The sequence below is a fragment of the Ambystoma mexicanum genome, chromosome 1q (assembly GCF_040938575.1).
Source record: "Ambystoma mexicanum isolate Mex_15411 chromosome 1q, UKY_AmexF1_1, whole genome shotgun sequence".
In the NCBI taxonomy this organism is placed as follows: Eukaryota; Metazoa; Chordata; class Amphibia; order Caudata; family Ambystomatidae; genus Ambystoma; species Ambystoma mexicanum.
In genome coordinates, this window is record NC_090922.1 from 1,452,432,941 (window position 1) to 1,452,456,710 (window position 23,770).

Below are 23,770 nucleotides of genomic sequence, written 5' to 3' on the forward strand. Positions count from 1 at the left end.
CCTGTGGGGAAGGGAAAAGGAAGCCAGTTGTGTGTGGTATTGGTCAATTGCCCGACTTTGCATGACCTTTGTATTGAAACATGTCAGGTAACCGGCTTTGGTATTAGCCCGTTGTCCTTCGTGGTGTGTGAAAGTGTTTGTGTCGTAAAAAAGGGTTGGGGTAGATTTTTGGAGTATCCTACGTAGCAGGATGAGGAAAGGGGTGTTAGAAGAAGGGGAATACCGCACTGCACCCGTCAGCGTCCCACTTCTTCTCACTGAGGACCCCCCCATCCAGGTGATCCTCCCTCACTGGTCCACCCCCAAGAACTGGATCTAATAGCGATGGCCGTGTCCTGGCCACCTGGATGACAGATCCCCGGGGACCAGTTAGGGAAACACCTTCAGGTTTCTCACATACAGTATTAAAGTCATAATATAATATCAGATATCTTGGAATGTGTTAATTAGATCAATGGGTATTCTGCCTGAGATTGGACTTGTAAAGGAACTTTGGCATTCAATAGCAAAGGGGAGTTCCTGACGTTCATTGTTAATAATGCCCCTTCTTTGTGTTGTGTGATCTGGTTACCTAATTGTTGAGTCTCAGGCACATCACCATCATACGGTTCACTAAAATGTTTCTAAGAATCGATGTCTGTCAAGTGCATCTGAAAGCACTTGCCTGGGGTCTCAAACAATTGCCAACATTTTGAGTATCATTTAATAAAGCATATAGTCTACCTTGTTTTTTGCAATCTCGCCTTAGTTTAGTAATATCAGGATAGTTATCGCCACAATTATTTGAAGATTATAATAGCTCTGCATTTAGCTTTTCAAATCAGTGAGTAAACCATCGTCGCCATAATAAGGGTCGCCTGAATGTATGAGCATAGTTTCAAAGAGAGACTTCACATAACCTATGAAATTCTTAAAAGCAGTCAATATCGCTACCGCGTCCGTGTGTTCGGATAAACACTTTTTCATATCATTATGCCAAAACTCATGATTGCGTCTCACAACTGAATCTAGATGTCTCACTTCAGAGGATTTTGACTAAGATCTAAACTGATTTCCAGACCTGGCAGAAAGCGACCATTGGCTGTCCTAGGGAGGGTAGTTATGTCTTTTACCCAATTCCAGTTATTTATTGAGACAGTAAAATAGTCTATCGGAGAGGTCCTTCGATTGTTATTAAGGTGATTTTTCCTGGTCGATCAGATGTAGTTCTTCCAAATGGGGGACGCAAGCCCCATTCCAACGGAAAATAACATGGTTTTGAGCCTTCAGCATAAGCATCTTAACGCTTCTTAAGGCCTTTACGTTGCACAGCTGCTCTGCTCAGTCAGCTCTTTGGAGGAAAATAAGTACATTAATTGAGGGCATTATTGGTCGAATTGGATGGACAGCGCCCATTAATGGCAAGGCCAAGATCTACATGCATAAGGACGTGCTTCTTCTGCAATGGCAAAGACACACATTAAAAACCATGGAATGGAAGCTGGCAAGAGCAATTTCTCTCATTGGTCTATTTGGGATTTCTGGGATATATTACTCTTTGATAATGATTATTGTTAGTTTAATTGTGTGCATTCATGTATACTGTGCAATGCCCTGATGCCCTTTGGGGCTGAGGTGAGCTCTAGAACTAATATGAATAAAATCAATTCACATTAGTGGTTTACATTTCCACAGAGATTAATTTATACTTTAGAAGGTGCAGCAGCACCTATAGAATATGACTGGCCAGAGATGTTGACATACTCCTACAACCCTTTATTGCCTGTAAGAACCATATACTTCAGACAATGATCTGGGCAGGCTTTTTAGTACTATATAAATTCATTACACCATTGTGCTCATATCAGTGTAGTATGTATGGCAGCATGTATTGGCTGGTGCTAAAGATCCAATTATGCCCAATAGTGCTCGGAATGTGAAAGTGAAACAGTACAATGAACCATAGTGACCGTGAGCCTGAAAACTAGGGCCCCTCATCGGCTGAGGAGTTGGGTCTGATTTTATGTGGCTTGTGTCATGCACCCCGCATATTTCTCGACTCCAGCAGATGCATATGGACTTACATCAATGAGAAGTCGGAGGGCTACGTCGTCCCTCACCCTCCCATCCCTCCTGGCCTGCGACGCCAGGTTGGTGAACCAGACACAAGGGATCCAGTACTTGTTGAAATCTGAGTGGAGGCTTTCAAACTTCTTGAGTTCATCCCGAGTCATGAATCCTGTAACAGATATGTAAAGGTTACTAGCAGGCAACATTTGTATTTGTATTTTTATTGTGCTTTATATAGCGCTTTGTCCAAAGCGCTTTGCATAGGAAAATTTAATGGTACATAACATCAGCAGTGCAATTCAACATTCAATCAGGACACTGAAGCAGGTGAGTTTGGAGAGAACAATGGAAGGAAGATTAAGAAGTAATGGAGCGGAGAGACAGGGGGGTGTGTGTTCCAGTGAAGAGGAGCAAGGAGCTGAAAAGTACGAAAACGGGGTGGAGAACAAGGGGGACGGGGAACGTTCAACCTGAAAAGACCAGAAGAACGGAGAGAGCGAGAGGGAGAATAGAATGAAAGAAGAGAAGCAGGATAGTCCGGGGCAAGTCCATAGAGAGATTTAAAAACGAAGCAAAGAAAGTTACATTTAAGTTGAGAATGTAAAGACAGCCAGCCAAGTGAGGCAAGAGAAGAGGAAACCGAGTCCCGATAAGAAAGAGTGAGCCAATAGAAGAGTGTTAGATTGATTTGAGAGGAGCGAGACGTGACAGGGAAGACCAAAGAATGGGACAGAACAATAAAATAGTTGAGAGAAGATTAGTGAAGAGATAAGAAGTTTCATGACGTGGAAAGTGAGAACATTTGTTCCAGAGCTCTCATATCTGGTTCATATGCTGTGTTGAACAATTCTACACCAGTGTCATGGAGAAATAAATGCTGCAGCCTGTTTGTGTCTTTAGCCTCGTGAATGCAACCATCTTGATAACATAACATAGGCTATTAAAGACCCAGTCGCAAACACAGCACAACCATAAAGTTCTCTTTTGAAGAGATTTGAGAAAGATGGGCACAGTTAGTTGGGGGTACTCTGCCATGATCCTTCTTGGAGACTTGTGTATTACTTTAAGTACTTGCAATTGAATTGTGCTTTTGCATTTGCTGTTGAAAATGTCTGGAAGTGGGTGATTTAATATTGCACCATCTGATGTCACTCTTGTATTGTATGATTCTCTCCTTTACCGTGACAGTGTTTTCTGCAGCAAATACGATCCTGCAGGGACATTTGATAATGTGGATTACGGATTCTGTATTACAGATTGTAAAGCGCTTCTGTGGAATGGGCCCACCCCTTTCATGGTGTGTTACTGTGTCTCCCTTGACCACCTTATTGTAAGAACAGCACAACAAGTACCATTTTGCACAAGTAGATGTTTTTCAAAATCTTGAAATGCCTTGACGTCTGATTGAATCATAACATCTCGTAGGTTTGCATTCCTTTTTACGCTAAATAAAAGTTGGGCGGTAAATATTTTGAATAGTTCTCTGTACTTCTTCAGAATGGGAAAATATTATATTATGATGTTTTTTTATTTGTGTAGTCAATGGGCCAAATTCAAGTACAGCTAGTGGTTTATTTTGTGACTCTTTATAACCAAACACTTTGTTGTGTTCTCTTAAGCTGCTTACTGGTAGTCTTGACCTTTTGTCATAACATGACATTATAGATTTTCAATTGGATAAGGCAACTAATTTAAATGGTTTTTAATCAAATTGGAATTACTGTTTTTTAGTTGTTTTAATCTTCAACAATTGGGAATAAGGAATGGATTGCTTGTTTGCTGGAGATGAAAGAAATCATATCACAGTAGATTGTTATTTTCTGTTGAATTGTGGAATGGTTGAGTGCAAACTGTTCCAGTGCTGGTCTTCGCTGTTGTAGTGTAACAAAACCGTTATTTCTGTTTTTACTGATTGCTGCTGCAAATTTGAATGTAGGATCTACTTAAGTGATCTGAATATTGAACTGGTCCCATGAGTTTTTTGTTCCTTCCTATAAAATAAAAAGCAATTGTATTTATTTTTATTATTATTTGTTTATTACATTTATTACACGTCCAAACGCGAGGGTATCACAGCGTAGGTTACAGTGGGCTTCAAATCTGGTTACAAGTGAAGTTTACAAATTAAAGATTACAAGTTAAACATTAAAATCACTTAATCATGATATGTACCTTAACCATCAGTCACTGAATCAGTTGTTACAGAACAGGTTGAGCAATTCATTCATTTGTTATAAAGCAGGTAGAGCGAAAACGTTCAGTCTGGAATTACATTTTATAGGCTGGTAATGGTCAAAGTTTAATTTCTTGGTGTTAATATTTATTGAAAATCCAAGTTTTTAGCGTATTTTTTGAATTTCTGATGGGATGGCTCAATCCTGATATTATGGGTGTTGTGTTCCAGATTGTGGCTGCCATTACAGGGAAATGAGTCCCTCCAGCCCTAGTGGATTTGAAACGTGGGATGAAGAGTTGGGAGCTGTTATTGCCTCTCAGGGGTCTCGTGATTTTGTTGTGTTTGATGGGATTATTGAGGGAGGTAGGATCAGTCTTGCTGATGCATTTATGGGTGTTGCTGAGTGATTTAAAAATGATTCTGCCTTTGATGGGGAGCCAGTGAGCTTCCCTCCTGGTCTTGGAGATATGGTCAAATTTGTTTATGCCTAGGGCTTCTCGCAACGCCTTATTTTGTAGGAGTTGGAGTTTGGCCAAATTGGTTTTCGAGGATCCTAGCAACAGTACGTTACAATAGTCCAGCTTGGCCAGTATAAGCGTGGTGCAGTTTTGTGGGGCAGGAATTGGCGGCTCAGTGCAATGAGTTTAGATGTATATGATGTAGTTGATGCTAGAGTGGTAACATGTTTATTTATTGTAAGATTAGTGTCTATATAGACGCCCAGCGTTTTTACCAGATTGAAGATGGGGATGGGCGTGCCATCTATTGTGATGGATGAGTAGTCTGCAGGTAGTGATTTAATTTTGGCTGGGGAGCCCACGATAAGGATCTCGGTCTTTTCGTCTTTAAGCCATAGACAATTGTTGGCCATCATTGATTTACCTTGAACTTTTGCAGCCATTCGCAATCCCAATCTGACTATTCAAAATGCTCATCATCAAAAGATGTTACGTGGCAATGCTTGCTTCGTTTGGTGTACATATGCCCCAACTGATGTTCCTCAACATTGACAATAGACGTATTATCACATCTGAAAAATTATTTTGATGTGTGAATTCTAAATCCTGAATTCAAAAATCTGAATGGACATCTTGTAGTAGTTGTCGACTCTATAAGTCTAGCAGGTTCCTTCCACTGCTTCTTTCGGTTCGATATTTGTATATAAAGTTGATAGATCCACCGATTCAGTGATAATATTAGATCACTTATTTGGAAGTAGTTTCAATTGGTTTAGGAAGTCTGTAGTATCTTTAATAAAGGCGTGATCTGACTTGATGGATCATTTAAGGAATGTTTCAACATTCCAAACTCCAAAACGTCCTCATTCTGTGCGATGAGTGGTCTTTCGGGTGGATCCTCCAAGTTTTATTTTCACAATATTTTTGTGAATATTTGTAAGTGCATACAAAATAGCATGGTAGATGTTTGACTACACAGCAATATAAAGGTTGTTTCATTGATCCACTATTTTTCAAATGCATTTTGAGCAATGGTTTCTAGTACTTTGGTGGGGCTTGCAAGGTTGGGTCAACAATCGATTCCTTATAGGTATTGACTATGGGAATATAGTCCACTGACAATGAGAGTCAAGTTTTAGTTTTCTATGATGTCCCTAAGAAAGCCAAGGTGGAATGAACCCTGTTCTGAGTAGATTCCCATCTATTATTTTTCTTAATAGCCCCATATCCCTTTAACACAACACAGGCTGTCCCCAGGACCCACCACTAGAGCAGGTGTATAAAGCAACCATGAAAGATGAATAGACAACTTTGTCCAACACAAATATCAGGGGTCCTGCCACACCAACCCACCTTCCTTTTGTGTCACCCTCCTTTACTCAACACACCACTGAAGATCTGGAAAGCTGAGACAATGTTGTAGTCCCCTGATGATAGGTCATGCCAGGGGAATATAACATTTAAATTGCACTGGTGTGGTGTCATCATAGGAGGAGACAACATTTAGATGCATAATGCCTTCCTATGCAAGCCATACCCTACAAGCAAAGGTATGCGTGTACGTGTCAGCTAATTACCTGCTTCCACCACATGGTCCATAGTCGGAAACCTCTTGAGCACTCGTGTGCTAACAGAGCGCAGGATGAGCACAGAGGACAGGTTGGCATACCGAATGAGGGTGCGACGGAGGATTCTCCCTCTCTCATCTGCTCCGTGCACGCTACTGGAGACAACACACATCAGCTGGTCCGGCAGTGGGATGCTGGTATACTGCCCCCACCAACGGTTTACAATCAGTGTGACGTAAAACCCTGAAGAAGGAAACAGTTCACATGGTTACAGAGAGCACGTGATGCGGTGATATCCCACAGCTTTGACTCTCCCAATTTCTTTGGTGGACTATCCTCCGATTGACAACAGATGAGATCACTGTGTCTCATCTGCTCCTGATGCGTGCCCCAATGATAGGGACGTTCCTCATTGCCCACACTGATCTTTCCATTTGGCGTACTGATTTAAACCAGAGCTTAAACATTGCTTCAGACGTAGGCCTTGACTGGCTTGTGAGGCAATAGGGCAATTTCCCAAGGGCCTGCCTGACAGGCTAAAGAGGGAAAATGTTTCAGGCTTCTGTGGGCGATGTTTAATGACATAGCTTTGAGCAACCTGCCACGGATGTTCCTAAAATTGTCCCCCGAGTTCTACGGACAAAGATTTATTTTTTATATCCAGTCTAACACTGCTCAAGGATAGTTGTTGCCAATCTTTGGATGTTGTGTGAACCTCTTTGGCCTTGTATATCCTCTCCTCTCTGTAGGCCCAGGAGTTGGCAAGCCTTCTCTAGTAGCTATGCACATCTTGATCTGTGTCCCCAAAAGCTGTGAAGATGTTGATTGTGTGTTGTTGTAGTAGATTCAGGTATTTTATAATCATTTCAGTGGCTGTGAAAGGTTGCAAGGCCCCGCATGGTGTCTACATTCATTGGGAGTGCACTGTTAATGGATTTGATGGTAGTTTGCCTCCAAGACGCAGCCTCTCTTCAGGGATTCTGTCTGCTATGAAAGATGTTGCTGGGGAAGGACTTGTATGTGGCTCCCCATCCTGTCAGTGCTGTTAAGGGCTCTTATTGATACTGACTCCAAGATCATCAAAACCTGTTATACATAATTTTAGGGACATCCCAATACCACCCTAACAGGCTGTGTATGCCCACCCCAACCTCCCCCCTGACCCACTGAACAATGGGATAAAGCTGCTGTACAATCACATGTAATGTTTGATAACATTTTAGGGGGACATCTGCAATTCCTTCCCATCTGGAATCTGGGATTATAGTCAGGTTTTTGCTTGTCATCAACCCCACCTACCACCAATTTTCTGTGATGACCTGGATATTGATTAGGAATATTAGACTACAGTTACCAGGCAGAATAGGTGTATGAGTTTGAAAACCAGGGGCCTTATACAACCTTTGGAACCAGGGATTGGAACACTGTGGTGCCTCTGGGGGCGGCCTGAGTTGGAAAGGGTCCATTGTACGGATTTCTTGTCCATAACTACCAAATCATATTTTCCAGACCATGGTAGATGGTAATCCTAGTATGTGAACCTCCCTCCATGACCCTCACAAGAAAGATTGCAATTACAAATGTTGAGGGGACGAAGACATTTTCTGTACAGGAACAAGGCCCCCAGCAAAGTCTTACCAAGTACGAACGAGATGGGGATCAGATCCGTCGATCGATTGCAGTACATGGACACCTTCTCAAAAAGTAGCCGCTGGTCTTCACATAGCAAGAACCTGCATGGACATAAATTACACCGCACCAAGTCAGAGTTCAACCGTGCCTAACATAGACTTGTTAATCCTACTGGCCTACTGAAATACATCCAAATAAATTACTAAATATATATATTTTCCCTGTTTGGGTTTCTGCTCCAATAACCAGGCAGAAGGTGTTTTTGATAAGCTAGGAAGAGGGCGCATGGCCTTTGACTCATGCGTAGAGTAGTGTTAGGACATGATGGAAGGTGGGATCTTGCAGGGGAAGAGATAAGGAGAGAGAGAGAAAAGGAGAGAGAGGAGGAAGTGTGGCAAAGGGCCCCAAACATGCCACCTACATTGTTAGCATGACCTGGTCAATACTGCAGACACACCTGAGGGAGAGACAAACAGGGGTTAATCCTTCATGAGCCTCTGTAGGGACTCAAGTAAGCGGAAAGAGTCCAGGTACTAGGCATATGATGTTGATAGTGTCCTTAAATGGAGAATTCTCAATTTATGCTGTCCCTAAACCTAGGGACAAGTCTCAGGACAGCACCGATGGCTATTGTGCCTAACAGTTTTTCCTCTTGGTATGAACACGTTAGTTACTCCAACAGAAAGATAATTTAGCCGGGCCAAAACCCCTCTTCTGAAGGACAGTCTGCTTAGACCCCATATGTGTCCGCATGTGAATGTGTGTGCCCCAAGTTGCCTGTTTTGTGAGATATGCCACTGAGGTCCTATGAGGCCTATCTCAGCTCGAGATCATTAGAACCTGGATCCTGGAATCTAACACTAAGTCCCTGTGTGTGTTTCTATCATTGAATACAGAGCTTCCCCCAAAGTACCAAGCTATTCTTATGAATAGATAACTAGCACAATAAATACTATGCACGCCATGTACAAAGATTCCAAGTACTTCATAAAACTTAAAAAAGGAGTTAATATTAGTGAACATGGACTGTGTCATTTTTTATTATTGTAAATGTGTCTGGTAGAGACGATAGTTTAATTAGGGGTGTGAAGATCCTGTTGGTGGCTTCCCACTCCCTGTGCCCCTGTTAGGGATAATTCTCCAGAATGGCTAATTTCCCTTACCTGTTGAGTCCCTCAGCAGCTTTGCTGGATTTCTAGGATTTATTTGTTTTCACCTGGTAAGGGTGTGAGCCTTTCTTCACACTCTTACATGTGTTTTGCTGTGTGTTTTACATTTTTGTGTTCATAGGCTGTGGAGTCTCACCTACTCCATGGGCATCATATCTTTACTGTGTGTCACATAGCACCTTTAGTGCAGTGACAAAGGGTTTCTTTGTTCAGGCTTCCCACTTTAAACTCCATTTTTTGGGACTGACTACTGTCTCCCAGAACATGTAAAGTTGCCATTGACTTTATTAGTCTTTTTAAATTCACAGACCCAGTACAAACCCAGTACAAACTATCTTTGATAGAGTACTCGGACTCTTGGCAATACTCCGAACTGTGTGATGCTCTGCAAAGACTCTGAACCATTAACATTGGCCCAGGCCTACTGATTTGAATCCTAGTTCTAGTAAGCCTTTTCTAGATTGCCCTGCCTACTTACTTGTTGGTGCTGCTTGATTTTGAATAACCTTGCCTTTCCCTCCCTTTTTAAATTGCTGGAGTGCTATTTTGCTCACACTTCATTTTGAGCTTGACTTGTCCAGAATTCATTGGGTGGTGTGCAGTGTATTAAGATTGTGATGTTCTGCTGTTTAATAACTGATGGTGTAAATGAATGTTTATTCTTTTACTCAGAAACCTTGAGTCAGTGTTTGTTTGAACCATAGCAATTGCTGTCCTTTGTGTAACTTCTGATACTGCTCACTTTATTCTTGTGATATGTCTGGCTGCTCAGCCATCGCTACCACTTTACTGTGTAGTACAGGCTTGTACCAAAGATGAATTTGTACTTACACGTGTAGTCTTAATTGTGTGTGGTGTTCCCAAATGGTACTGCATATGATTCTGCCTAACAGCCCCCATACGAAATTACACATTGGACTGCCCTATAGGGAACTCTGGAGATTTCACAGGAGGTCTCTGCACCCTGGACCTTTTTTGTGTGGAATCTCCAAATGATCCTATAGGAAAAGGTTTGGGTTTGCAAATAAATGTGCAACATGGGGCCGCTTTGAACATTATTTTCAGGAGCTCTTTTGGTTCCCAGTCCACCCCTGTCTGCACCCTGCACCCGATGAGAGGTTAGAGGGCTATACGATCATGAAAAGAACTTTTGAGGGCATACCTCATACCCTGTCTCCTGTGTTACTTAATAGATAGTGCTGTTCTCAGCAAAAATCTAGGATCACATGCACACACAAAACAGAACACACACAACCACACACACACACACACTGTGTAGGCTGAAACTGGGCCATACAACATAATAATTCTGAAGATGTATAGCCAGGCATTATTATGGAAAATGCGGTTTCCTTTTTTGTTTGGGGTGCTATGTGGCTAGGTGGCTCTTGAGCCACCAATTAGCCAAAATTATTGCATTCGAATACGGATAGGGAGAAATGCCATAGGACTAGGGGCATGCAGCTTGTAGGTGTTGTTTGACTGTTTGCCTCCCTATTGACTGCCCATGGCCTTGCTATTTCCTTTGGCCATTCCCAACCACATTCCCAACCAGTTCCTGCACCTCCCTGCCCAAAATACCTCCTCATGGAAACTCTTTGAGCTCACTTTATTTAGGCCTTACCATTAAACTTTGCACTCAAAGTGCCTACCAGTGTTTTTTCAAAGCAGTCTTCTGCAATGTAATACCTTAATTGGAGCTATAAACCGGCTACTGGTGTAATAAAAATATCTTAACCAGGTCTGCCTTCAGCAACTCGATTTATAAGCACTATGTGTGTCCTTCACTGAAGTCCCATTAAAAAGAAGCATTGGCAAAGCCAATAATTTTGGCTTGTGTATATGTTTTAGACATTTGCCAGGCACAGCTATTAGATGTTCGAGTACTCGCACCGATTTGCACCTGCTACCATCAATCACTCTTTAATACCCCTATGGCAGTGCCTGGTAAGTGCATTTCCAATGCCTACACAAAAGCCCAAACTGTTGGCATTGTCAATACTTGTTTCCAATGTGTGTAACCAAGTCTCATGCATGAGGTGCTTGTGTGTGGTGGCTCCAACTTTGACATCTTCAGTAGAATGAATCGAGCGGAATTCATGTGCAGTTTCAAAACCAAAGTGATTTAGTTCAGAGCAAGACACAAGCTGGTCTGCTTCGATCGCCTTTTGACACTGCTGAGCACCTTAGCCAGGCCAACTGGCAAGACCTCTGTGACAGTGGTTCGCAGAGACAGTGCCAGGGCTCCATAAGGAATTGCAAAATGTAGTAGCCCGTAACACTGGGAGCCCCCGAGGGCAGGGCTCAAGTAGAGGGTACACACGGGGTGACAGAGTCCACCCACTTTATTCAGAGTAGACAGGGTAGTGCCTGAGCGGGCCAGGCCCCCCAAAATCTGTAAATGCCCACTCAGCAGCACTGTGGGGCATTTACAAATGTTAATGTCACTGTGGAGGGCCCAACTACATTTGCTTCAGGCCCCACTTGTTAAACAATCCTGGCTACGCCTCTGCTCAGTCCCCCCCCCAGTTAAAATGAGAAACATTGAATGTCCTCTTTGAATTCATGAATTAAAGCCGACCTTGGGCATCAAATCGCATTCGGCAGGGTTTCAGGCCGGACACTTCACCACTGCACTCTATAACCTGATGAAAAATAACAAACTAAAGGTGAAATGTTTCATTTCGTTACTTCAAGTCTCAGGGAAAACATTTGTATTGGTTCTTGGAGTTTAAAACATGCACACCTTTTAAAGTTTTCAAAAACACTATTAGAAGAAAATATCCTCACTTAGTTTTGTGTGTGTGAGTTGATTTTATGAAAGGCAAATGCCATTTGTCCTGTTCAATTTTGGTGGTCATGCAAAGCCAATTTAATGAAATGTGCATATTTCACCTTGATATGCACATTTCTGGCGATGTCACGTCTCATTGCGTTTGTTGATGAGTCCCCCCACTTTAACTTTTAGGACTTGACCCCTGCCCAAGGGACTTCCATGTAGGGCCTTGGCTATATATACATCGGGTATGGCAAAGTGTCATTATGCATTCCAACCACGACCATAATTCCAACAGTGCTCCAAGAAAACAAGGACATTCAAGTTGCACACTACATCTAGACTACATCACAGCTCCAATAATTCCATGCATCTAGGAGTTTCCACCAGTATGTTTTCTAAGGGACAGGGGCAACCCGAGCCCAAACCCGTTCAGTGCCCTCACCTTAAAAGTATAAGCAAAGCCGGCATGCTCCCCCTCCCTGTAGCTCTCGCAAAGCTACCTCTCTGCGCCTCACTACAGGGTTAGTAGTTTCTCCTATCTTCCAAAGGGTTAACTCATTTATTGCCCTAGGATCGTCATTTTTATGCACTGGTGGACGAGATAGCTAAAAGGAACTCATGGTGGTGCCCTAAGTCATTGTGTGGCTAAAAAAATCCAGTATTAACTACCAACCGGGGGTGTCGCTCGGTCTGGAATACGTCATTGTATCGCAAAAAAAAGCCAGTATTAACTACCAACCGGGGGTGTTGCTCGGTCTGGAATACGTCATTGTATCGCAAAAAAAAGTCAGTATTAACTACCAACCGGGGGTGTCGCTCGGTCTGGAATACGTCATTGTATTGCAAAAAAAAGCCAGTATTAACTACCAACCGGGGGTGTTGCTCGGTCTGGAATACGTCATTGTATCGCAAAAAAAAGCCAGTATTAACTACCAACCGGGGGTGTCGCTCGGTCTGGAATACGTCATTGTATGGCTAAAACAATCCAGTATTAACTACCAACCGGGGGTGTCGCTCGGTCTGGAATACGTCATTGTATCGCAAAAAAAAAGCCAGTATTAACTACCAACCGGGGGTGTCGCTCGGTCTGGAATACGTCATTGTATCGCAAAAAAAAGCCAGTATTAACTACCAACCGGGGTGTCGCTCGGTCTGGAATATGTCATTGTATCGCTAAAAAAAGCCAGTATTAACTACCAACCAGGGATGTCGCTCGGTCTGGAATACGTCATTGTATTGCTAAAAAAAGCCAGTATTAACTACCAACCGGGGGTGTCGCTCGGTCTGGAATACTACCAACCGGGGGTGGGTGTCGCTCGGTCTGGAATACGCTATTGTATTGCTAAAAAAAAGCCAGTATTACCTACCAACCAGGCGTGTTGCTAGGTCTGGAAAAGATCGAGGGCTACACTCATGTCTGGACTGTCGGGACTCGGGACTAGCTAGCCTTTTGGGTGTAGCCCCTGAGCTTCTATCCTGGACTACAACCCAAAGACGGGGCCCATACCCTCCCATGCCTCCCTAGCAGCGCCTCTGCTACCAACTAATCTTTCACATTCCTGCACTACCGTCACCAAATCCCTCCACACTACCACCATAACACTAGAACACTCCATGCCAAACACCCCTGACCGCAGTATCAAAGGGCACGACGTGCATGCACACAAGCTCACACTTGGTACCAAACATACCCACCCCAGGGTGTAGCCATCTGGGTCAGACTGTCCCATGTGAGACTACTTAGCTAAAAGCCCCAAGAAGCGCACGCAGAGCCAAGGTTCATCTGATATGCATTTATCAATAGTCCAGCAAAACTTGCCTTATTGGCGGTCCTCTACTCCTACTAACTTCCCACCCAACTCCTCTCTTGCAGGCCCCCCAGCACGAAGGGAGCATGAAAAGTGTTGCAGTCGCTCTGTATAAGACCCAAAAGCATAGCATACAATTAATTGGGTGATTCGAGGCCAATGACCGAGTTTCCTCAGTTTCCTCAGTGAATCTTCAATATTCTCTGTGCACAGATTGTAGAGCACTGCATGGGCACGGCTGCATATCGATCACTCACGTTTTTACGTCCCTATCCATTGGCCAGACTCTTAAGGTTGGGTTCCCACAATATGTCTCTGCCCCCTGATGCCCCAGCGTTATGGGATGGTGCGACTCTCAAGGCTCCACCTTTAAAACTCCCGCAACAGAATCTCTGTGTAGAAACTCTCTGCTTGTAGCAGCACTCCCAATGGTTCTATGCAGCCCTGTTACCCCCTATCCTTACTGCACCTGCCCTGCTAGCTCTCTACCCTTCCCTGGAAAAAGGCCACTAGCAGCAGCCAGGAAGCAGCATCTGAATTATGTAAACCAACTAAAAGAAAAGAAACAAAAGGCCACACCCTTTTGCTCCATGTGACAACGACATTGTAGAGTTTAGAATATTAGAATATTGACTCTCCCTGCACCAGACATCATCTTGTTCTCCTATCCCGGAGTCACAGATCTACCTTACCACTTTATACCATGTTTCTACATGTAACCAGCGCCTTGATGCCCTTGGGCTTAGTGTACTTTATAAATGTTAACATTAATAAATAAACAAACACATGAAAAGCTCCTTCCTCAGGCAAATCAAGCATCTGAAATGGATAAAAGCATTACAAATTGTTATGTATTGAGTGATCTCCTTAAACTCTCCATTTACTCTCCCCTCCCCTTACATTCAAGCCCTTCAGCAGGTAACCTTTCACCTTGTTGTCTACATGTATTTGTACTGGTATTTGGCCATTACAGAAACTAAGCCATTGTTAGGAATCTACGGAGTGCTGTACATGTTGTTGAGGGTAACATATGATGTAAGCAGTGGGTGGTTACATGTGGTATGGAATGTTTTGGCCATAGGGGGCGATGTGATGCGTACACGCAATGACCCTTGGTGGTGCCTACGGATTAACTGAAGAGTAAGGTCTGTGAAAGGATGCAGCCACACGACACAAAAAGTGAGAGTAAGTCATATTTAATAATAGGGAGCACAGAGAGCAGCAGGCACCTTCGCCGAGCTCCTTTACAAACTGTCGCTGTGTTCCAGAACAAAGGTTGGTTCTGGAACACTTAGAACATAACACATCTTTCCTTTTAACAATGAATTGACAACAAATGAATGCAACCACAAAGAATCAACAATAACAATGACAATACAATGAATAATAGGAAATTAATTAGACTGTTGCTGTTGGTGGAGATCAAAGACACCATGGACTCTAAGTTTAAACACAAAGAATATCCTTAAATTTACTGGGACATTTTCTAACCCTTCCGCCTACACGTCCCTCATCAAACACTGTTCTTCTCTCATTAGTATTCTTCACTTCCTCAGCATCCTTACTGACCACCGCACCATAATCACCATTCCTAGGCGGAAATTACCTCTCCTCACTTAACGCCAACATGCCCTTGGACCACACTTCCCCAACATCAACCGCTACCACACTCTTCCTTACTGCCACAATCCTCTTTGGTCCTAAACATTTGCTATCTAAGCATTTGAGACCATACCTAGGAATCTCCAACCATCCATTCATGTTCCTTTACTTTGAAATGTTCATCAATCACTTCTTTATAGCAGCGTTGTACCTCTTCCACCATTCTCATCACCTCCTTACGATCAACCTTCACACTGCACGCCAATCCTCTCCATTCCGGAGACAATTTTGAACCCGGTTGACATCCCTTTAATGAGACAAAGCGAGACACCTTTGTGGCCGAGTGGGGTGTGATACAATAACTCCATACCATGAGTTTGAACACATCACTCCATAATAACCCTGACCTCATAGCCAGTTGAATGCCACCTTTAAGAAATCTATGAACACGCTCCACCAGTCCTTTAGCTCTGGGATGGTATAAAGCTGTGCGTGTGTGTCTTATACCAGATTGGATCAAAAATCTCTTCATGGTTTCTGAACAAAACTGCAGACCATTATCACTTACAATTTCTGAGGGAAACCCCTCACAAAAGAAAATTGCCTTAAAAAATGTCACCAACTCCACCGTTATTGCTTCTCGCACTCCTTTCCACTCTATCCACTTCTAGTGGTAATCCACTAACACCAAAACAAATTTAAAGCCCTCGCCCAGCCCCTGAATGGGACCCATCAAATCCACTGCAACCTTTTGCCAGGGTTCTTCAAGCACCTGCACAGGCTGAAGTGGTGTCTCCCGCACCACTTTACTCTTGTCACTCGCCAAACAAATTTCACATTTCCTCATTTCTCTATCAACTCCGCCATCCATCACTGGCCACTCTCTCTCAACATTGATGTTGTACCGTTGACTCCACAATGCCCTTGATGAGCAATTTCTATCAGTTTGGCCCTAACCCCCTCAGGGGGAATCACTTAATGACCTCTCTTGAGACTTCCTCCATACAAATACAATTCATCCTTTACTTCATAAAAACGACCACACCTCCTGTCCATGTCATTCCTGCAAGGCCAGCCTTCCACTGTCCACTCCTTCACCTTATTAAACACAGTCTCATCTCTTTCTGCCAACTTCCATTCCTCTTCACTCAAAGTACTTTGCTCAATGCTGGCAACAATAATTTCTTGTTCCTTCCCTTCTAGCTGTTCATCTTCATTACCACAATTCACTGGAAGGCGAGAGAGACAATCTGCCACCACATTCTGTTTGCCCAGAACATAATACACTTGAAATTCATAACTTTGCAATCCTACTACCCAATTAGAAATTCTGGGTATACACCCCTAGACCAGTTCCTACAAGCCAACATCTGTACCAAAGGTCTGTGGCCAGTTTTTACCGTAAAACATTGGCACAACAGAAAGAGCTTAAAAGCATAACACTGCCATGGCTTCTCTCTCTACAACTGAATCATTTTTTTCCACACTCCTCAATGGTCTAGACGCCAATGCTATCACATGTTCTTCCTTCGCACAGTCCAACTGTGACAATGATGCTGCCAGGCCGAATATGATGGCATCTACTGTCAACAAAATCATGTGCCCACTCACAAACCCCCCTAAAGAGGGAGCATTGGCAATTCCATTCTTAATCTCTTGAAACGATTCAGGTCTCCCAAAATTATCAGTGGTTCTATTCCAGAATTGTATTGTATGACACTCAGATTGTATTGATAGGCCTCTCTCCCACTATACAGGTCTCCCAAATTTGGCAGGGTTTCTGTTCCCAAATTGTATTGTATGATATTTAGATTGCATTGATAGGCCTCCCCCCGCAATAAACAGGTCTCCCAAATTTAGGAGGGTTTCCGTTCCGAAATTGAATTGTATAATACTCCGATTGTATTGATAGGCCTCTCTCCCACTATACAGGTCTCCCAAATATAGCAGGGACTCCGCTCTGAAATTTTTAGAATCATAAGGATTACAATACTCCTTAGGGTCCCTCCTACCATACGAGATTCTAGAGCATAGTTAGAACTAGTCTCAAGAACAAACTTAGCTTAACCTCCTTAACATACTCCTAGTGAGAACCAGACCGTGATAGAATAGTTCTACCCGCCCTCACCCTTTCCGAGAGACCTACACAGGCAGCACTGATCTTTGACCTACACCCCTGACAACAGTACACCCAGCACCAAAACCCCACCAGACAGCGCTCGGAGGATACACAAACCGACCCACCGGAAGAACAGACGGCACAAAAGCACCCAAGCCTACCAACACAAGAAGAAATACCAGCACTCCCATCACAAGACACAGAAGCCAACTACTCAACCGGCACCTCCGCACTGAGTACCAAAATGCCCCAGACCAGAAAGGGACGCCGAGAAAGGGCACAAGACAAGGCCGCACTGGACACTGGCACACAAATCCAACCTACCACTGAAGCAACAACCTCAAATAGAAGAAACACAACGCCAAAAACCAAAACGACCAGAATAAAACTTCAAAGGGAAAATTCCTTATATCTCACACCATACCTTGCAACAACCTCAGAACCAGGATACCCCAACGCCACAGAGACATCAAGACACACAAAGAATATCCCGAGACAAGCAGAAAAAAGACGGGAACACCCAAGAAGAAGGTGGCTAGAGTCCAACCCCATCACCCCATACATCACAAGAACAGAAGGACACCCTCAACACACGCGCCATACCGGACATAACGACGATGAAGATCTTATAACCAACATCCCAAACATGAACATAACTGACCAATTCAACAAAGAAGAAGCCTTCACGGACCTTCACCTAACCAGCAAAGACGGAGAAGCAACACCACTGAACAGCCAAGCTTTCAATCTAGCAGACCGCCTCAAGGAAGATGCAGCTTTCGCTGATCCTCATACGCCCTCCTACAATGAAGATACAGCCTTCGCTGATCCTCTTCCACCACCAATCAACGGCAACAATGATGCACCACAACCAAACAACCACAAACCAAAACAAGGTACAACCAACAAGCAAAACCACACCAATAAGATCCACTGCAACCTCATCAATGGAAGATCAATGTCTAAACATGCCACCGAGATATACGATTAGCTCTGCGGCAGAGGGATCGACATCCTATTTGTGACAGAAACTTGGCTAGACGACAATTACAAGATCAACCTCAACAACTGCTTGCCTGAAACTTCAAATGCGTCCAATCAAACAGAAAAACCAAAAGAGGGGAGGGCTGGCAATCATTCACAAGGAACACCTGGATATCAAACTGGAAGACCTACTAATCATCGATAAATGCGAATCTCTAATCCTACGTCTAGCAGTAACATCCAAAACAAACTTGAAATTCGTACTAATATATAGACCACCAACCTACGATGCAACCTTCATAGACTCCTTCACAGAAGCAATCACTGTCCTAGCCATCAAACACAATCACCTGATAGTCCTAGGAGACTTCAACATCTGGTTTGAAGGAGAAAGCACGACCATACAAAAATCGCTAACCAGCCAACTAGCAGCAATGAACCTACAACAACTAGTCAAAGGAGCAACGCACTCGGCAGGGCATACAATTGACGCAACCTTCGCTAACAAACTACTCCTCACCAATGCACCCCCAATTCAAATACCCTGGAGCGACCACCTCATCATCCCCTCCGTAATCAAAATGACCAGGCTAACAAACAATCAACTGGACAAAACAACAAAAACCATGAAAAGAAATTGGAGAACCTTCAAAAATGCCAACCTGAATGAACTCCTGGAGCTAAACAAACCACACCCAACATTCATGGAAGAAGATGACCTGGACAAAAAGGTAACCCTGCTGCATTCCTGGATTATAACTACTATAGACAACATCGCCAAAGAAAAACCCTTTGCTTCTTCTAATAAACGGTCTATGGCAAAATGGTTCACCCTACTACTTTGCACCATGAAAAGAAAAAACCGAAGACTAGAACTCAATTGGAGAAAACAAAATGACACAGTGAACAAACTGAAATTCCTACAACACAACCGTGTTTACAAAAAGGAAACACAAAAAGCAAAGAGGAAACACTACGACAACCGAATCTTCGAAGCACCAAACACCAAAAAAGAGCTCTTCAAAATCATAAACTAAATCAAAAACCCTCCGGGATGTAACAACACACCAGCTCCGTCCACGAAACTCTGCAACGACCTTGCAGACCACTTCAAAAACAAAATCACCAATATCCAACAAACCATACAAAGCAGACCGTCTGATCTGACCACAATCCCAACCTACACCTGGGAGGAGCACCCAAACAAACTACAAAGCTTTCCAGAAATATCAGTGGAGACATTCGTCAAACTGGTGAATGAAAGCAATAACTCAGGGTCCCCCGAAGACCCCTGCCCACCATACATATACAAGTCGATTCTTAAACAAGGAATGCCCATGGAATATCACAGGAATGTCCTCAACAATTCCATCACAACTGGGAAAGTGCCACAAGCCTTCAAAACTCCATACATCAGGCCACTACTCAAAGATACAGCGGGAAACGTAGAGGATCTCTCCAACTACAGACCCATCTCCAACATCCCGTATACAGCCAAGCTCCTCGAAACGTAGATATACAAAGTGACCCAAGAGTTTATAGAAGAGCACGGCCTACTAGACCAGGCACAAGTTGGCTTCAGACCACTGAGAGGAATGGAATCAGCTCTACTCTCAATATGGGACAATCTAAAAATCAATGCAGACTCGGACAACAGCACTGCCTTGATACTCCTAGACCTAACTGCAGCATTTGACACAGTCGACCATGACACCCTCATAACGAGATTTTGGAGGATTTGGAATAAAAGACACCGCCCTACTATGGATCAAGTCTTTCCTAACAAACAGAACGGAAACTGTATGGATGAAACCCTTCAAATCCAGCCTGAGAGATTCCACCTATGGAGTACCACAAGGATCATCCTTCTCCCCGCTACTATTCAACATCTACCTATATCTACTGATCAGAATTATCAAAAGCTACAGCCTCACTTGCTACAACTACGCTGAAGATACACAAATAATCTTCAAAATACAAGACAACCCGGAAAGAAACTAAACACTAGAAAACTGCTTCTGCAATGTATTCTTCTGGATGAACTCCAATTCCCTCAAAATCAACCCAGGCAAAACTGAAATAATGATCGTCACAATGAATGTATGAGAAAACCAATTCACCCTTGGCCAAGGGAACTCGGGACAACCCCAGCACCCTCTCCGATTGTAAAAGACCTGGGGGTTCTGATGGACAATAATCTCACGCTAGAGCCACAAGTAAACGCTCTCCTCAAGAAATGCTTCTTCCTCCTGCGAGCGGCAAAGAGAATCTTACCGTTCTTATCGTTCACCAACAAAATGACCACCATCATCGGCCTCGTCATGTCCAATGTAGACTACGCCAATAGCCTATACCTAGGCATGCCTGAACGACTCCTACCAAAACTACAACGCATTTAAAACACGGCAGCCAGACTATGTCTGAAACTACCCCGAAGAGAACACACAGGACCAGGGCTGAAAACACTACATTGGCTACCAATAAAACAACAAATAAAATTCAAAACAATGTGCAATACGCACAGAGCAGTACACAACGAAGGCGCTGAGTTCCTAAGAGACAAACTACGCCTACATCAACCAACAAGAACGCTCAGATCAAGCACGGATATCCACCTGGAACCGAAGCCCTACAACAAAAGAAAACTTGGAGGACCCTCCTTCTCTCACCAAGCCCCGAAAACCTGGAATGACCTTCCAAAGTACATACGTAGCACAAGAAACCACCTATTATTCAGGAAATTACTCAAAACCTGGCTCTTCACGTCATAACTAGAAAGACTGACCACAGGGGCACCGACATAACTAAAAACATCAATGAACGTTGAACGACCGCGATACACACCGATCAATCAATGGGAAAAGCTTAGGTAAATATCCCACGACATACTAAAGGACCAAACGGGAGACAGTCGCAATACTACCAAAGACAGTAAACATAGCAAACTAAAACAGAAAGACCAGAACGAATCATCAAGATGACGATGACCATAAGTATTACTTTCCCCAACAGCCCTAAGAACAAAACATAGTGAGGGAAAGGAAGCACTGCATCACGGGCCCCAATACAATGGGTGAGAAACAGAATGTTTCATCACTAAACACTGTCCACCAATACAAAGCAGGAAGCACAATGCCCCACCACACAAAACTACAACTAAACAACAGTCCCAAGGATGTTCACCCCACAGAAATCAAAGAACCAGTCAGGACAGAAGGATACGAACATCTGAATACACAGGCTCACCAAGACGGATCCACTAGGACAACACTTCAACACGACCCCGACCCTGAACCATTCAAAGCCGTAACCGACCAGGGTCACACTAGATCACCTGAGAATAGATATCACCCACCCAGTCCCACACCTGAAGATTAGGTTCAGACGCACCCACCAATCCAAACTATACTCAATAGGATACAGTTGGATCAGCGAAACACCACCAAAGCTAGTCGGGCCACGAGGAACCAGTAACAACCCAACCCCCAGGTATACAACTCTAACAGAATCATAAGTACCTGAACCAGGATACAGACCCCACTAACCCAACCCTCAATCTTCTTCATACTTAAACCCACACAAAACCACACAACCATCTCATTCCCAGCAATCCGCACGCACTTTACCACACCGCATCAACAACATATAAGCTTCACCCACAGCACTCGAGGCCTCCATCCGATCCGATACTAGCACCAAAGCCCAGCACTCAGTGGTGTATACTGAGCTGAATCTGCCAACAGCACACCACTTCTCCCACTCTCCCTCTCTCCTCCTCCCGACTAACCCTACCCCACCCTTCCTGTTTACAGATCCGCCAGAGAGCCTGGGGACCAGTTCCGTTGGCGACGGTGCGCAATACAAGTACCGCTAACATAACATAACATTTGCAGGGACGCATGATTTATCGTTGGGAGCATGCACGCCCCCTTTAGGTAATGGCTGACACTCCTTAGGCCACCCCTCCAATTTAGAATCCGGCCACAATTTTGCATCTACTTTCTTTATGCGTTGCCCAAGAAAACTTATTGAATGGCTTTTGCATCATTTTCTCCAGTATTCTGCTGTAAAATGCCCAATTTCAACGCATTATTTTAAAGAGACTCTCAACACGAGTCTGGCCATCTGAGCTGAGCTTGGTCGCTCACACTAATTCATGAGCGACGTTGATGCTCCTCGACTATAGAATATTCACCTGCTGCCTCTGACCTTAAATCGCTTACAGAGCCGGGGCTCGCTCAGGCGACACCTTCCCACCTCGCGCTAAAATCTGCTCTGCCGCTAGTGTACGTATATTCCTGGATGCGCAGAGTGTTGGCTGGTACGTGTCCGTACCAGCGGTCATGCATCCACGCCCCGTCTTTCTATAAGTGAAAGAGGTGCGGTTTGATTTAAAAACATAATCACATCTTTAACCTGGTGCAGCTTGTGGAGCATCCTGTGACAGCAGGATTATCTTGCGCATTAAGCATGCGTGATGGCCTAGTGTGGTAAACCGGCCGTCGCATGTGTATCAATGTCAGTTTACCACAATGTTCTCAGAACGGAGACTCGGATGCCGGACCGATGTGATTTTACATGGACCCCCACAGCCCCCCCTAACTTAACCATATACATGTTTTATTCACTTTACCCCCCCCACCCACACATATATATATATATATATATATATATATATATATATATATATATATATATATATATATATATATATATGCAGAAAATTGGGGGTCGAACTTTTGGGGGTCGAACTTTTGGGAGTAGGTGATTTTGTACAATACCCAGATGCCAATTTAAGATCTGCAGACATGTTATTGCCCATTCAAATACAGCTCTAAAGCAAAATACAGGCAGTCTACGGAAGTTCACAGAATACAGCAGTGTCATGATGCTTGTGGCCCCAAGTGTGAGGATACTAGGTTCTATAAGTGTGATGATGCTATGGCTTTCAAGTGACCCAATGACATGCTCCAAGGTTCACGTCGGTTCCAGCAACCAGTTCAAAGTAATCCAAAACAAGTGATGGTTTCAAAAGAAATGGTTCTACGTTCCTTTAAGACTTAGCAAGTGAAAAAGGTAAAGGCTTTGACCCTGGAAGGAGTAACAGAGTTTCGTCATTGCTTGTTAGGCTGTTCTTCCTGTCCTCCAGTGTAATTGGGCTGTCTCATTCCTCAACCCACCAGTTCACTCTCCCTTGATTCAACATGGTTCTCTTGCACCTCCCTGTCTCCTCTGTCTTTGCAGTTGCTCGCTTCTTCCCTGTTTACCTTCTGAGGGCCTGAGCATCTCTCCTCTCCCACTCTAGTCTTTTAACACTTAATTGCCTCTATCGATGGTACCTCTCTTCCAACTACCAAATCTCTCTCTTCCAATTTCCTGTATCATCTTCACTCTCTTCACAACAAGCCTATTCTCCTAGAATATCG

The 23,770-nt window shown here is 43.7% G+C and overlaps 1 protein-coding gene across 1 annotated transcript in view; it reads right to left on the bottom strand.

The window, feature by feature from the left end:
* Positions 1-23,770, bottom strand: part of BEST4 (bestrophin 4) — a 178,380-nt gene that overhangs the window by 149,120 nt on the left and 5,490 nt on the right. Inside the window, exons 2-4 of the mRNA XM_069642787.1 lie at positions 7,890-7,984; positions 6,261-6,494; positions 2,064-2,218 (exon numbers count right to left, since the gene is read on the bottom strand). Coding sequence (XP_069498888.1) covers positions 2,064-2,218; positions 6,261-6,494; positions 7,890-7,984 — 484 coding nt within the window. The remainder of the gene's footprint in view (positions 1-2,063; positions 2,219-6,260; positions 6,495-7,889; positions 7,985-23,770) is intronic.